General features: G+C 35.8%; 1 protein-coding gene across 1 annotated transcript in view; it reads right to left on the bottom strand.

Annotated features, from left to right (window-relative positions):
- Positions 1 to 725: 725 nt before the first annotated feature.
- NDUFS4 (NADH:ubiquinone oxidoreductase subunit S4) overlaps positions 726 to 13,895 on the bottom strand; it is a 48,851-nt gene continuing 35,681 nt past the window's right edge. Inside the window, exons 3-5 of the mRNA XM_074813671.1 lie at positions 9,539 to 9,711; positions 5,281 to 5,354; positions 726 to 932 (exon numbers count right to left, since the gene is read on the bottom strand). Coding sequence (XP_074669772.1) covers positions 829 to 932; positions 5,281 to 5,354; positions 9,539 to 9,711 — 351 coding nt within the window. The 3' untranslated portion in view covers positions 726 to 828. The remainder of the gene's footprint in view (positions 933 to 5,280; positions 5,355 to 9,538; positions 9,712 to 13,895) is intronic.

The raw sequence follows: 13,895 nt of genomic DNA, 5'->3' as shown, positions 1-13,895 counted from the left end.
TGTCATGTAAGAAAAACTGAGTTTAGGCTGCATATTCGATGTTAAGGCTGAGATTCTATCACCACATCTCTTGTTAGGCAACAGAAAACCTCAGTGCAGATAAACATGTAACTAGCAATAAAAAAATAGAACTGTAATTATATAATTAGTATATGCTGATGAAGCACCCAAAAGTCTTCTGACTTTATTTGTGCACATTTAACCGGCATAGTTTCACTTTTGAAGAACATCACAGGGAAACAATTGCACTCTCAATCTTTTGGACCAAATCCAACACAAAAAACACTGCTTTCTATTCCAGTCATAAATGCTTCTGGAAAAAAGACAATATCAATTTGGGCAGAAAGGATGTTATATAATATACATTTATACAGAATAGTCTATACACCTTTACTCAAATATTAAGTTTTATATATAATACTTTGCTCTTGAATTGACAAACTTCTCTTGTATAGAAAGAGAAAAACCCCAGCTTCTATTGAGAGAATTTGTATATGCAAGGCTGATAAGTTTAAACAAGATAGTGAATATAAAATTACCACCAAACAGAAGCCATAACCTTTAAAGATGCAGCTGATTTTAAACATTCCTGTTGATATATTCCTAGTACAGCAATTTTTTAGAAGTATGAACACTTCAAATCTCCTCTATTTATAGGGAAATTTGTAACAGGTTCAATTGGAGACATCAAAAACATTTTAAATAGACATCACAAGATGCATCTGTACTTTAAAGGTCAAATTTATTAGGAGATTAAGAGATGTATTATACATGGACTATAAATATAGCACAGCTGACTTTATTCACAGTCAGACAGCCAATGCCAACCTATTTGGTAGACACCCTTGTTCTTTTGTTCCAAGAAAAGTTTGCACCATAAGACTTGGATTTAGGTTTTGGAATCTTCTCCTCTTCAACATCGTAGCTCCACCCTGGAGGTTACAGGGGAAATGGTGGGGGGAGACAAGAAACAAAGAAATTCTAAATTTCTCAGCATACAATACAGAGCAAATGCAACTTAAACGTTTTAACTTTAATATCTTTTTCTCCACATAGACATCCACTAGTTTATTGCTTTGTAATTGGCAGCAGAGAATACTGAAATGCCATAGATGTGACATATGCCCGTTCTCTCAGTTGATAAGACTTCACCATACTGTGTACCTCCATTTTTTTTACTTCTGCAAAAACTTGAGAGTCATCAGTGAAAAGCTCAACACAAAACAGTGACTGTCCTGCAAGTTCATGGCTCCGCAACTCCATAGTATCACAGAAGCACTAAGGCTCTATGTGTGCTGGGCCAAGAAATTAAAATAAGATAAGGAAAGGCGGAAAAAAATATCATACAGAAGATCAGTCCCAAAGGTTGGGAGAGAATGGAGACCTTGGAAAGCTAGAGAAAAAAGAAGGGTGGGAGGACCAAAGAAAGGAAGAAGCAAGGGAAAAACTTCAGCATTACAAAGGCGTTTAATACTCAAGATTTTTACAAGAACATAAAAAATTATGAGTAAAAAGGAATTAAATGATAGAAGACAAGTAAATTATGTGATAGTTAAGCAAGAGAAATGCTAAAAAATGTCAGAAAAGAGGAGGTGGAGACATCAGTGTTTATGTAAATCAAAATGCAAATTGGTTGCAGCCTCCAGGTGCCTGGAAAGTTGCCAGGGCAGCACTCAGTATTCCAAAGTTTGGTCTCTTTAGCTGCAACATTTCACTCAAAGTTGAGATACTTGAGTTGAAGCTAGAAGTGGTTTTAACTGATACTAATAAGATGATACTTTTCTTCCTTAGTTTTAAAACAAAAAACTTTGTTAAACCTTCTAGGACTTACCTATATCTGAATTTTTACATTTAAGATGCTCAGAAAACATGCAAGATAATCTACACATCAAAACATATTAAGACATTAAGACACAAGACATTGTCATGTCACTGTACTTCAATTTTGTGTATTCACAAATGTCACACAAACATTTTCTTCATGCTTATTAGGCTGAATCAATGTTCATTTCAAAGTTAACTATTCTCTGTAAGAAATACTGGAATAGAGGTTTTAAAAACATATTCTTTCCATCTGTGAGAGCACTGGCTTTTGCCTCCTGTGCTGTTTAATAATGTAAGCTTGGATAAACAGCCAGTACTAGATCCAGAGACACACTTTGGTATTGCAACATTCAGCATTATAACACCTAACTTTGAGGCACTTGTCAGCTGGAATGTAATCAACAGCCCCAAGTTATTGCTTCATCTTTTTATACACTGGATAGAAAGGAGCCGATTGCCTCCGAAAAGAGATTTGCAACTGCCAGCACAACGACTTGGGCTGCTGTAGCTATCCAAGATCCACAAAGTTAGTTACATCTAACTTTGGATTGCAAGAAGCCACCACATTTGATAAGGTTTCACACTCTGGAATGGTCTCCTTGAGCTGGGCACCTTCAGTTGTTCATGACAGAGCAGAGGTCACTTTTATAAAAATACCACAATGGTGGGGGAGGTTATTCTTCCTCTGCCACACAAGCCAAGTGGATAGAAATCAGATTTCATCATCTCTGGAAGAACACCCTCATCACCTGACTAAAGGTTATTGTGGAGTAGAAAAACTCTCCATCCTTGTTACTAAACAGTTTAAATGTTTTTAAACTGCCTTGGTGATGTCAGACAGGACAAAAAAGAATTTAGGTCCACAGGCTAAGCTTTTAATTTCATCCAGTAACAAGTGTTTCCTCCTTGCCTCAACTTCAGACCATCCTCAGCTGTCACATTTTGGACAGAGATCTCAGTGTATTCAGTGCTGTTATTCCTACATTAGAAAACACATCAGATGCAGAAGGCAGAAAGATAGCTTGCCTCAGGTTCCTGAAGCTTTCAGGTGAGAAAGAACTCTTGGGCTTCCCAATCGTATCAAAATACCTGCAATATCTAGGATTTGCAGAAATTAAACTTGAGGTACTTAAGGAATTTTGTAACGGAAAAGTTGGGTGGTTCATATGGGAAGGACAGAGAGGTAAGGATTTGTGTTCCTAGACTTAGATGTGTTTCAAAAACACCTCAGTTTACAAGCTAAGTTCCACTGTAAATGTGTACCTAATTTATAATTTATTTTTAAAAGCAGAACTAAATATTGTAAAATTTATATTCCCAGCTATATCTGATACCAAAGCTATTACCTCAGAAAATATTATGTACATATCATAACGCATAAAACTAAGCCACCTTAAATAAAAATGGAATAATAATTTAGCAAGCCAGTATTGCAGAAAAGTTTGGTACATCTCAATGATGGTAAAATTAAGCATGCAAGCTAAGTGAATATTGAACTAATAATATTAATACTAAGTCACAGCCTTAGTTTAGTTGGTAGAATTTCTTCGTACTTTTCCCACACAATGGAGATTCATTACTAATTCAGTGAAGGCATAACCTTCTACAGTGAATAGATCAAGTATTTTACTGGAATTGGCATTTGGAAAGGACAAAATATAACATCTTCAAAGAGATGACATAAGTAGCACATTAAGACAGTGATATATAGGCCAGGATTCAGGTTTTTCCTCTTATAGGCTGATTTTCCCAAGAAACAGAAATAGCGTGAATAATACAGAAGCATAAGTAACATGAGATTCTCTCAAATTTCATATTTGTTCATAAAACATTACAAAATACTATTAAAATTGCACAGTAATTGGTGTATCCAATGCAAATATGATGATCCTATTAATTCCTTAGTGAGCATAATTGTTTGTCAATAAAATTAAGACTGTTAAAAAAAATCCATTCAAAGAGGAATAAAGGAATTAAATACTAGCCTTTACCATTAAAAAGTACAAATAAATTGCACATTAAATGCTTTAACGTCTTAATTGTACAAGTTAATGGACTTACCCTGTTTTTTGGGTGTACAACATAAGTCATCTAACAACTTTGCACAATTTGGTCTGACCAAGAAACTTTACTGTCTGTTTACGCCAGACTACATAGAGTTGAAAGCTGCAGACCACAGGGAAGACTTTTGAAGAAGCTTACGCTCCATATGCATTATTCCTGGCTTTAAGTCAGTGCAAGTAATCTTCCTCACATCCATGAGCACTAAGGATTAAGCCTAGCTCTTTAAGGAAAATGAACTTGTATTTAAAATTAAAAAAAAAAAAAAAAAACACAAAAAAATAATGCAGCAAAAAATTCATACCAACACATAAAAGAACTGCTGAATATTCAAAAGGCTGAGATTATGGATACTGCTTGCGCTACCATAATTCTGTGAGAAAATACAAGCCTAAATAACCAAATAAATTTACGGATACAGTCATTCTGATACATCATTAGCATTAAAAATATTAAGTAATGATACTGGCTTTTCTAACATCTTTTCCTCAAACATGAACAATCATCACGTGTAAGTGTTAAATATAATTTCAATTTCCTCAATCTACAACTTCCTCACGGGGGGCAGCAAAGGGGGAGGTGCTGATCTCCTCTCTCTGGACACCAGCGGTAGGACACGAGGAAATGGAACGAAGCTGCGTCAGGAGAAGTTCAGGCTGGACATTAGGAAAAGGTTCTTCACTGAGAGGTGGCTGGTCACTGGAACAGGCTCACCAGGGAAGCGGTCACAGCACCAAGCCTGTCAAGGAGTGTCTGGACGATGGTCTTAGTCATATGGTTTAGTCTGAGGTAGTCCTACAAGGAGCAGGGAGTTGGACTTGATGATCTTTATGGGTCCCTTCCAACTTGAGATATAATATGATTCTACGATAAATCCATTCTGCAACATGGCCAAAACTAAAGTCCAATGTGCTTACTTAGTAGTCAATTTCAGTTCTTCTGATTATCATACATTCACACGGGTTCTGACAGCATTTCCTTAACTAGAAATCCAGATGCTCATGTCAAGCCTTCAGGCAAAAATCCTACTGCCATGTAGCTGGGACCCCCAGCCTGGGATACTCTTTAAAGATAAAAATATTAATTTTCCTCCAAGACCTAAGCAAGGCTCAGTTCTCATTCAAAACACAGATACTTGCAAAAGCATTGCAATATTAATGCTAAGAGGCTGGAACACTTTTCCAGAAAGTGGAAGGCCTAGATTCAATGCCTTCAGGACCCTCAGAAATATTCCTCCCCATTTTCCTCCTTCTCAAGTAGAGCACTAATGGTCTACCAGTTTTGTGGAATAGAGTGAAGATGCTTTATTCTGTACTTTTACTGTTGCTAATACTCTGAGATCAAGATTGCCTATATAAAGCTGAATCCCTCATACACAATAGGTACAATACGTACCATTTTTTTCAGCAAAAGCAATGGCATCTTCTTTAGTAGAGAAAGTAAGAACCATGTTGGATAAAGGATCAGCTCTGTAAGAAATCAGATGGCAAATTTTAAGCACATTTGAAATATAAAATAATTACACCTGTATCTCAAATGCTAGTCAAATGCTGTAATATGTAACTTTTTGTAGTACACCACCTCACAAGCCATTAAAAATCCCTTTATTTTTAATTCTTTCCAGGATTAACACTTACTTTCTGCAGGGTATTTTTTCACTCTTTCAATCTGTTAAACTTCCCTCCTTGCAGAAATTAATGTTTCAACTTTTTTATTAGACAAACATGTCTAACCACCTGCTGAGATTATAGTAAGTGTTCTGCGTCAACCTTTTTAATTTTGAAGCTCTGTAGTCCCTCTCCTTTTGGAAGGCTTAAGGTAATTTTGAGTATTTCAAGGAGACCAGGAGTCTGTAGAGCGGCTAGGGAAAGAATAACCTTATATAGAAAAGAGCAGAATATCAAAGTTAGAAGAGCAGAAATTAATCATAGACTGAAAGTACATAAAAAACCTCAAGAGTTCAGCTTTGGCTGAGGTCACATGACCTACATAAATTATTCCAGTACAGCAAGCAGATCACAGGCCACCACTGAAAATGAAGCTCAGAAATACAAACTGCTAGCTAACTAAATACACAGTGGTTAGTTTTAGATGATCAGCTATTCCTCAACTGCATTTCTGAAAGGCATCAAACTGCAAAAAGCTTTTTGAAGCAAATTAAAATCTCAGTTAAAAAAACCAAACTGCCTTATTTGTTGCTATAAAAGGTCAATTTAAGAATAATGACAAAGGATGAAAAAAAATGGTGTTCTGAAAATTAATCTACAAAACTTTTAGAGAAGATACTGGTTGTAGCAGCACAATGATGAGATAATGCTTCCCTGAGACAATACTGTACATGAGCCTGGGAGACAACCAGGAAGACAAGACCAAATTGCAACAAACTATTGAAGGAGCTGCCTCTCAACTGTTCTCTCTTTGAAGCTAGAAGGGTAAATGAAGAGAAAAAGCAACCAGAGATACACTGAACTCTACAATAAAGGACAAAGCCTGTGACTGGCGGAGGGGGAGGGTAAGAGGGGGAATCTAGCTTCCAGCAAAGACAACAATGTAATTTTATCTGATGTACACATGGAAAAATGGAGTTCACTATATATCCAATATATTCCCCCCCCTCCACCAAAACCCCAACAAACAGGATAAAGGCAGAAATTACATTTTCACAAGCCACTAAGATGGGTTCTCTTGAAGACATTTAAAGATTTCTCTTATAAATGCAGTAAGGAAAATTACGAACTAAGAATTAGTCCATGATGTGATCAGTGGAGAATCAAGTGACCCAAATACACGGCAATATTGTGACAATTTTTCTTATCATTCTTCTCTTCCACAATTGGGGTTGGAAAAAAACTTCTCAACACTGCTAAGTGGGAACAAAAAGTTTAAGTCTGAAATGTAGTGAGGGACCAGTGCCTGTTCAGTACTGCAAGTTTGGCAAAAACATTCCAGGACAGAGGCAGCTTGGAAATTGGGATTGCGCGGAAATTATTTGTTCTGTTTTCACGTGGGATCATCTCCCATCCAATCTAAACACAGCTTTTTGATTTCTTTCCATATATGAGCTATTCATGTATTTAAGGTTGGGATAATCTGTGAGCAAACTGGAGTTCAGGATGGCCAGCATGATCATATTGCATGTCAGCAATATCAGTGCTGCAGGATTTCATATGCCTACCCTAAACTGTCTTATCAGGCACTGCAAACTGGGATTCCACATTTTCGTAGGAGATCTTGTACAGTGAAAACCATGTACTTCCCATGTTTCTTTGTTTACAGCTTTATATTAAATGATGTACTCAAGAACTATCCATAGGCATTCCTGTAATGAAATCTCCCACTTTAAAAAAAACCCATCATGGATCCATTTCGTTTAGATCTACAACTGGATAATTTCACTGAAAAAACCCCTATATTCAAGAAACAACAAATGCAACCAAAAAAGCAAATGAGACTGTAAAATGACATAAATATAGCAAGGACCTAGAGGTAAGTAAGTATATTGAATTCAGAGGAAAAGGGCTCTAATCCACCAACCCTGTTACATTATTCACGAGTAAATGGGAAAACTTCTACGAACTGTTCTTTGCAGAAATTAAATCTGAAGAGAAGAAACTCTTCTTAGGTATTTGTGTGTTGCACAGTAATTTGAAATTACCAGAATGTCCACAAATAGTTTTTGTGAGAATTCCTTAAAAAAATTAACAAACTAGTTTACTAAACCCTTAACCCAGCAGTGTAAATTCTCAACATAGCACTTGCTTTTGGACTACCTAGAGCTTGCTTACACATGAAATATTCCTTTCCCTACCCCAAAATAAAAACGCATGCAGAGATGGATTAATTCAAAATGGCCATTGCTTTTTAAATTCCCACAATAAGCTCACTCCAGGACAATTTAACATACAGGTAAGCCCTTAATACCATGGCTTATTTTTCTAGATGGTTATATAGCACAAACGGTTATAACTGTTAGAAAGGTTAAAAGCCATTGTTTTGGCTGAGATCATGCAAAATCCCACCCAGAAAATAATTTGTCTGGGGAGGTTAAAGTCAATGGAAGAGCAAAGGGGGATTAGAAGAAAAGTTAAATTCAACCTGAACTAAAGTAGGTGTAGTACCTGCTACAGTGTTGTAATCTGTGCAGTGGTATAAATAGACCATACTCAGTGGCTAGACACTTAGAGGACACACAAGATAGGAGGGAAAGGTGTGTTGCTGGTCAACAGTCTATCACTTAATTAATTTATACCCTGTGAAACAACCTGGTCATTATTTGCTAAATGTAGTAACTACTTGCAGTGGCCGAGGCATCCAAGGCATACACATTAAATCACTGAAATCTTTTCTTAAACAGCAATTTAAATTATGCTTAAAATGAAATGGTGAAAAACCCCAGGGCGTGCTTAAGATGAGGTCAATGTATATACAGGCTTAAAGTTTTAAAACAGATATTTTAAAATATTAATTGTATTAGACTATTAATTCATATTCAGTATTTTTTCTCATCCAATGATAGTTGAGCTTGGCTTCACTAATGCTTTGCAATACCAATGCAACACAGATGCTACACATTTGAGCCTCCTCAATTTTTTATGGGAAACCGACATAACAGGAAGACTTGATTTCAGTCTTATTTTGAACTAATATTTCTGGATATATTTATTTTATAAATAAATAAAAAAAGAAAAAAAATCATTCTGTGATCTGATTTAGAATGCTAATAAATCTCAAAAAATGTGTCCTCAAATTATTTCACATTTATGGTTTAAAGGTGGTTTTTTCCCACAGAATTTTGCATTCTTTGATTGTAAGTGCTAATATGATTGCAGCCAGACATCTTCAGTACACACTGTATCCTTCTTGAAAAATAATCTCGAGTGGTTGATTTTTGTTTATGTAGAATAATTAACTTTTCTGAATATGCCTCAAACAAGACAGCTTCAAATCAAAATTACAATATTGTCAGGACAATTGCTGCCACAGTCCTCACAGTTTACAGGAATTCTAACTACACTGTAAAACGTAGGTAGCACATTTATAGAGGGGAAAAAAGAATTAAAAATTAGCTGCATCCAAGTTATACTTTCATCTCCAAATTACAGCATATTTAGCCAAGATTAATACTTTTCTGGATTTTGGCATATTTAAGCATTTTTACTATTAATATTAGCAACACTGAAACAAACAGTGTAATATTTTAAATAAGTTTGGTTTTTTTTTAAAAAAATAGTTATGGCTCATTTTAGATCTTCAGGATATTTATAAAACTTTGTTAAAAAATAAAAAACATCCAGAAGATAAGTATTGTTTTATGTTTAACCAAATTTAAAAGATGCAACTGAGAGCTGCTTCAGGTAACTAACAGCCTTCTTTTCTTGATGCTGCCACACAGTAATCACCACAAATGTAATCACTGAAGTTTCCGGTTCTTAAAACCTTTTTTCAAACTCCTCCAGGTCATGTTGTGAGCTAAAATCTGCCTTTAAACATAACAGATCATTAATCATACAACTAACAAACCCAACCACCTACTGTAAGTACTGTTAAAAGACAAGTAGATTTTCAGTAGAAAGGGCATTTCGAACTTAAAATTTACATGACTAGTAAGAGCCAAATATAGAAGAAAAGTATTCCAAATTCGGTAACTACTCACGTAGATGCCCAGCCCATTAAAGGGTTCTCCCAGCGCTCCCTGTTATCAAATTCCATCTTCCATTTCTTTGTATTGTTAACTCCTGCTTGCATTGCATTACGTGCTGGAACAAAAATGTGAACTTTTCTGGTTTTGATGTGCTCATCTGGAACACCAGTTAAAGTAGTGATATCCTATGAAAAATACAATGGAACTTGTTACAATGGGTTCACATACACAGCTTGTAAAATAATACTGCTTATACTTTTTACATAATTTCATGCTTTATTTCTTAAGTTACAAAAATGGAAAAAAAATTGCAGAAAAGTATGTTATGAGACCAGCTGTACAAAAGTGAAGCTGATTCATGCTGGGGCTGCTATCATCCTGCTTCCCCTGGCTGAATTAGATTTTGCATGGATCAGTTACCTGAACCTGCTCATCTCCCAAGCTACACAACTGCTAGTGCCAGAGGAGGGACAGTACATTCCCTCCCATCCTCTGACCACAGCTACAAAGTTGGGAGTGCTCCAACTTGCACCAGCTAAAACAAATGCAGAAATGTATTATCTCTTCCTTCTCCATTAAAGAAAGTATTACAGCACAGACTGAAACATCGACAAATCCTGAAATTCTACATTACCATTAGGAGCCTAAACTTAATATAAACAGAACTATTCACCAAAATCCTAGCCAGCCTACTATGTGCTGCAGTGTAAGTGCTTTCACTTGGGCTTAAGTCTGTATATAATTAAGAGACACCAACATCCATGCTGGCTCAAGAAGCTACGCTTCTTGAGCGTGAAGGAAGAGGCAAGAGGTTATATTTCGCACAATAATCTAGTGATTGTTTGAGACTGCAGAGTAGGTACTAGAATTCAGCTCTCTTATTTCTCTAGCCAATTGTTATCACATAAAATTGACCCCCTTGTGGTGTTTTAAGTTCTGAATATCAGCTTTTGAGAGTCAATTCTTCATGTTCAATATCAAGAGAGCAACATTTTATACTGGTAACATTCTTCAGTATTTTTGTGAAGGACAAAAGGATTCAGGAGATTCCAACCTTCAAAGAAAAAAAAAGGCTTGTAACATTGTATATAGTCAGTAGTAGGATGCCCTCCTCTACTAAGGCTTGGATTGTGAGCCCTGAACAAATAAAGATAAAATTGAAGGATCACAAAACCAGCCTAAAAATATTAACTGACTTTAACAAGAATAATATAGGTAAAAACCTCGCAAGAATTGCTGCGAAAAATTACCCTCAGCAGCATCTAATCAAAGTGAACTTTCTCGCTAAAAACTAAACAGTAATTACATAAAATTAACCTGTCAGTTCACCCTAGTAAAGAGTGAAATCAAACATCAAATCCATCTCTAAGGATGCTAAACTACTCCTGTTCCTTACATACTTAAAAGGCCAGTGGGAGCTCCTTGGTCTCCCTCCCTCCCTGCCCTCCCCTCCCCTGCCCTCCCCTCCCCAGGAACAAACAGTAAACTGCTAAAAGTTCAAAAAAGTGCAGCAAAACTTTGCATATATTGAACTCATCTCACCAGTACTGCCATGACTTGAATGAAAAAGCGAACAAGTTTAAATAAAACACTGTGGCTTTACATGTCTGTAGCTACTAACTTTATGGGATTTTGTTTTGTGACACTCTTAAAAGCTCTTGGTGCTGTCACCAGATCATTCTTTGAAATGACGAAAGTCTCATTTTTTGCTTTACTTCAGAAAATAAATTTTGGGAGATCAGTCCCTCAAAACTACACAAGGGAGCAAGTTTAAATCCTTTTACTTATATTTACAATTAGAACAGCAGGGGAAACAAACAAGCATGCACACTAATTTTCCAACTTCTGACATTTTTACCCAGACTACTAAAAGAAACTGTCAAAGTATCTTACCAATTCCATTATAAATGCTTTCATTAGGACGAAGTAATGTTTATTTTTAATATGACTCTAGCAGTGATAAGAAAAAGAAACACTACCAGTCACTGGAATGTTGCAATATGTATGTAAAACACCTCCTGACAGACGCATTTCTGACTGCTGAAGTTTAAACCACAGTTTTAGAAGGAAATAGCTTAAAGTTTTCTTATTTGAATTGGCAAAGTGCTTTGTTTAACAGAAATGGTTTTTTACCTGCAGTAAAGTCTGGTGGGGCTTCAATGTTTCAGCTTGCCTGTTTATAAGAATAGGCTACTGTATCAGCCTTTATTTCTGTATTTAACAAACATGCCTATTGAGAAAATGTAAGAATATTCTCAAAAAATGTTTTTCCCTTCTGAAATAATATGCTACATGCAACAGTTATGGGTTTGTTATCATCAAATACCTCCAAGTACTCAAGCTTCAAAATAGCTCAAAATTATGAACATTTATTTTTACTATTATTATTCTCAGCAACTCATGTCCATTATTAATTTTATGCTTCAATGATTCAGATTTAGAGGTTTTTGAATTGTTCCAGAATTATCTGGAATTATTAAAATAAGATACTATGTCAAATAACATTACAGACATATACAGTTTCCTCTTTTGAAGCCTCCACACCAGAGAATTGTAAAAAATACTACACATACAGAACACAATCTAAAAAGAGTATTAAAAACCAGCAAACGCTACATTTATGAGGCAACCATAGTAAAGAAATTCCTAGACTTGTCCATCTGGACAAAAATAAAACCAAAACCCCAGACAAACCCTAAGATCCTTCAAGCCATGTTTTCTTGGGCACTCAGTTGGCTCCAAATCAAAGTTATTTCACTAATAATATAGGATTCATCCCACAAAAATCTTTTCAAGGTGAAAATGAAAACCTGCCTACTTTTTGAAACTCAAATATCTACATGGTTTTCCCAGCTTTTCATACTTTGATTCATTATAGCTGAAGTTTCCATGCCTTCTGGGAATCTAGCAATTTTTTGTTGGTATCTTCCCCATTTTAAAGCTGGCAATTGAACAGACAGTTGTTAGGACAATGAGTTTCTGGTGTCTGAAGCCCAAGTTGTCCTGAAATAAAATCACTGTTTTTGCTTGCTGTAGACATGTAAGGTACTGTAGCATAGCTGAGCTGTTGCCAAAGATATGGAATAAAAAGGCTTGGCATCTATCACATACTTGACACCTAAAGAGCACAGAAGCTCTAAAATTCCTATTCCCTGTAGGCGCACTCTTAGTCTAGACAAACTGATTTCTCACACTTTTAAAATGCATTACAACACTCTATTGTGATCATTTCATCCACAGAGCTCCAGCTAGTGACAGAAGAACCTGTCCTTTAAGCGACATTTCAATGGGCTAAAGCTCCCGCTCCAAGATGCCATTAAAACAATATAATACTTGAAAAGAACTATGCTGCACTGGGTTGAACTCTTTACTGTGTCTTCAGTGCTTTGTTCTGAGTTCAAGTTCTCATTGAAACTACCTGTGAACCAACTTTCCAAAACAAAGATGTTTTTGACACATGATTTCACATTACTATCTTTTTTCTTTTTTCCTGAAGTGTTCCTTACTGAATTTGCTATATTAGCATATTGAAATATTAGTGAGGTGTTCGGCATTCAAAATTCTAAATAATAAGGTGACAATATAAAAGACTTGAGATTTGAGCTGTATAGGTTTGCTTTACTAAAAATTAACAACCCTGCTTTTTACATTTTTAACGCAGGCTATCATCTAAAAGGTGCATTCTGACATTCGGTTTTTCTTAATGTAGAGGTGTTTGGTTTTTTTTTTAACAGCAACCTCTGAATTTTTTTGTAATTCAAACAAATTAAAATACTTATTCTGAAGCATTTTGGCTCTTCTTGGAATAAGCTGAGAGGGACAAAACACATTCTTTAAACAGCAGAAATCACATCAGATTGCTTACAAATGAAGAGGAGGTTTTGTCTTTATTATAACATACACTATTTAATAACACTTGTCATGGTGGAAAGACTGGCAAAGCCGTTCTGGACAGAGTAATAAATGATAAATGTGCTATACAGCCGGGAGAAAAACTGTTTCACAGAGGCAGTGTCAATGAAAGCGGTATTGAGCATGAAGATGACTTTTAAAGGAAACAAGAATTTCCTACTTTTAAGCACTGCACTAATAGCACAAATTCCAAAGTGGACAAGAAATGGAACTCTATAATTCAAGGAGAAGAGACAAAATAATTGAAAGTATCTCTGAAAACAATTGGTTTTGAATAGATGGGTCAGGTGTGCATAAAGGTGTTGTGTTTCTCCTGTGACATTTCTTTCCATGCATAGACAAAAACTGTACATAACCACTATCAACTATCTACTGTTTAGCACCCCCCCCCCCCTTTTTTTTTTAATAAAGGAAACAGGGAACAAGCAATGGGAAGTTGATGTCAAAACACAGAAAA

The sequence above is a fragment of the Strix aluco genome, chromosome Z (genome assembly GCF_031877795.1).
Source record: "Strix aluco isolate bStrAlu1 chromosome Z, bStrAlu1.hap1, whole genome shotgun sequence".
Classification (NCBI taxonomy): domain Eukaryota; kingdom Metazoa; phylum Chordata; class Aves; order Strigiformes; family Strigidae; genus Strix; species Strix aluco.
The sequence above is the reverse complement of the archived record's forward strand: the minus strand, read 5'-3'. Positions and strand labels throughout refer to the sequence as shown.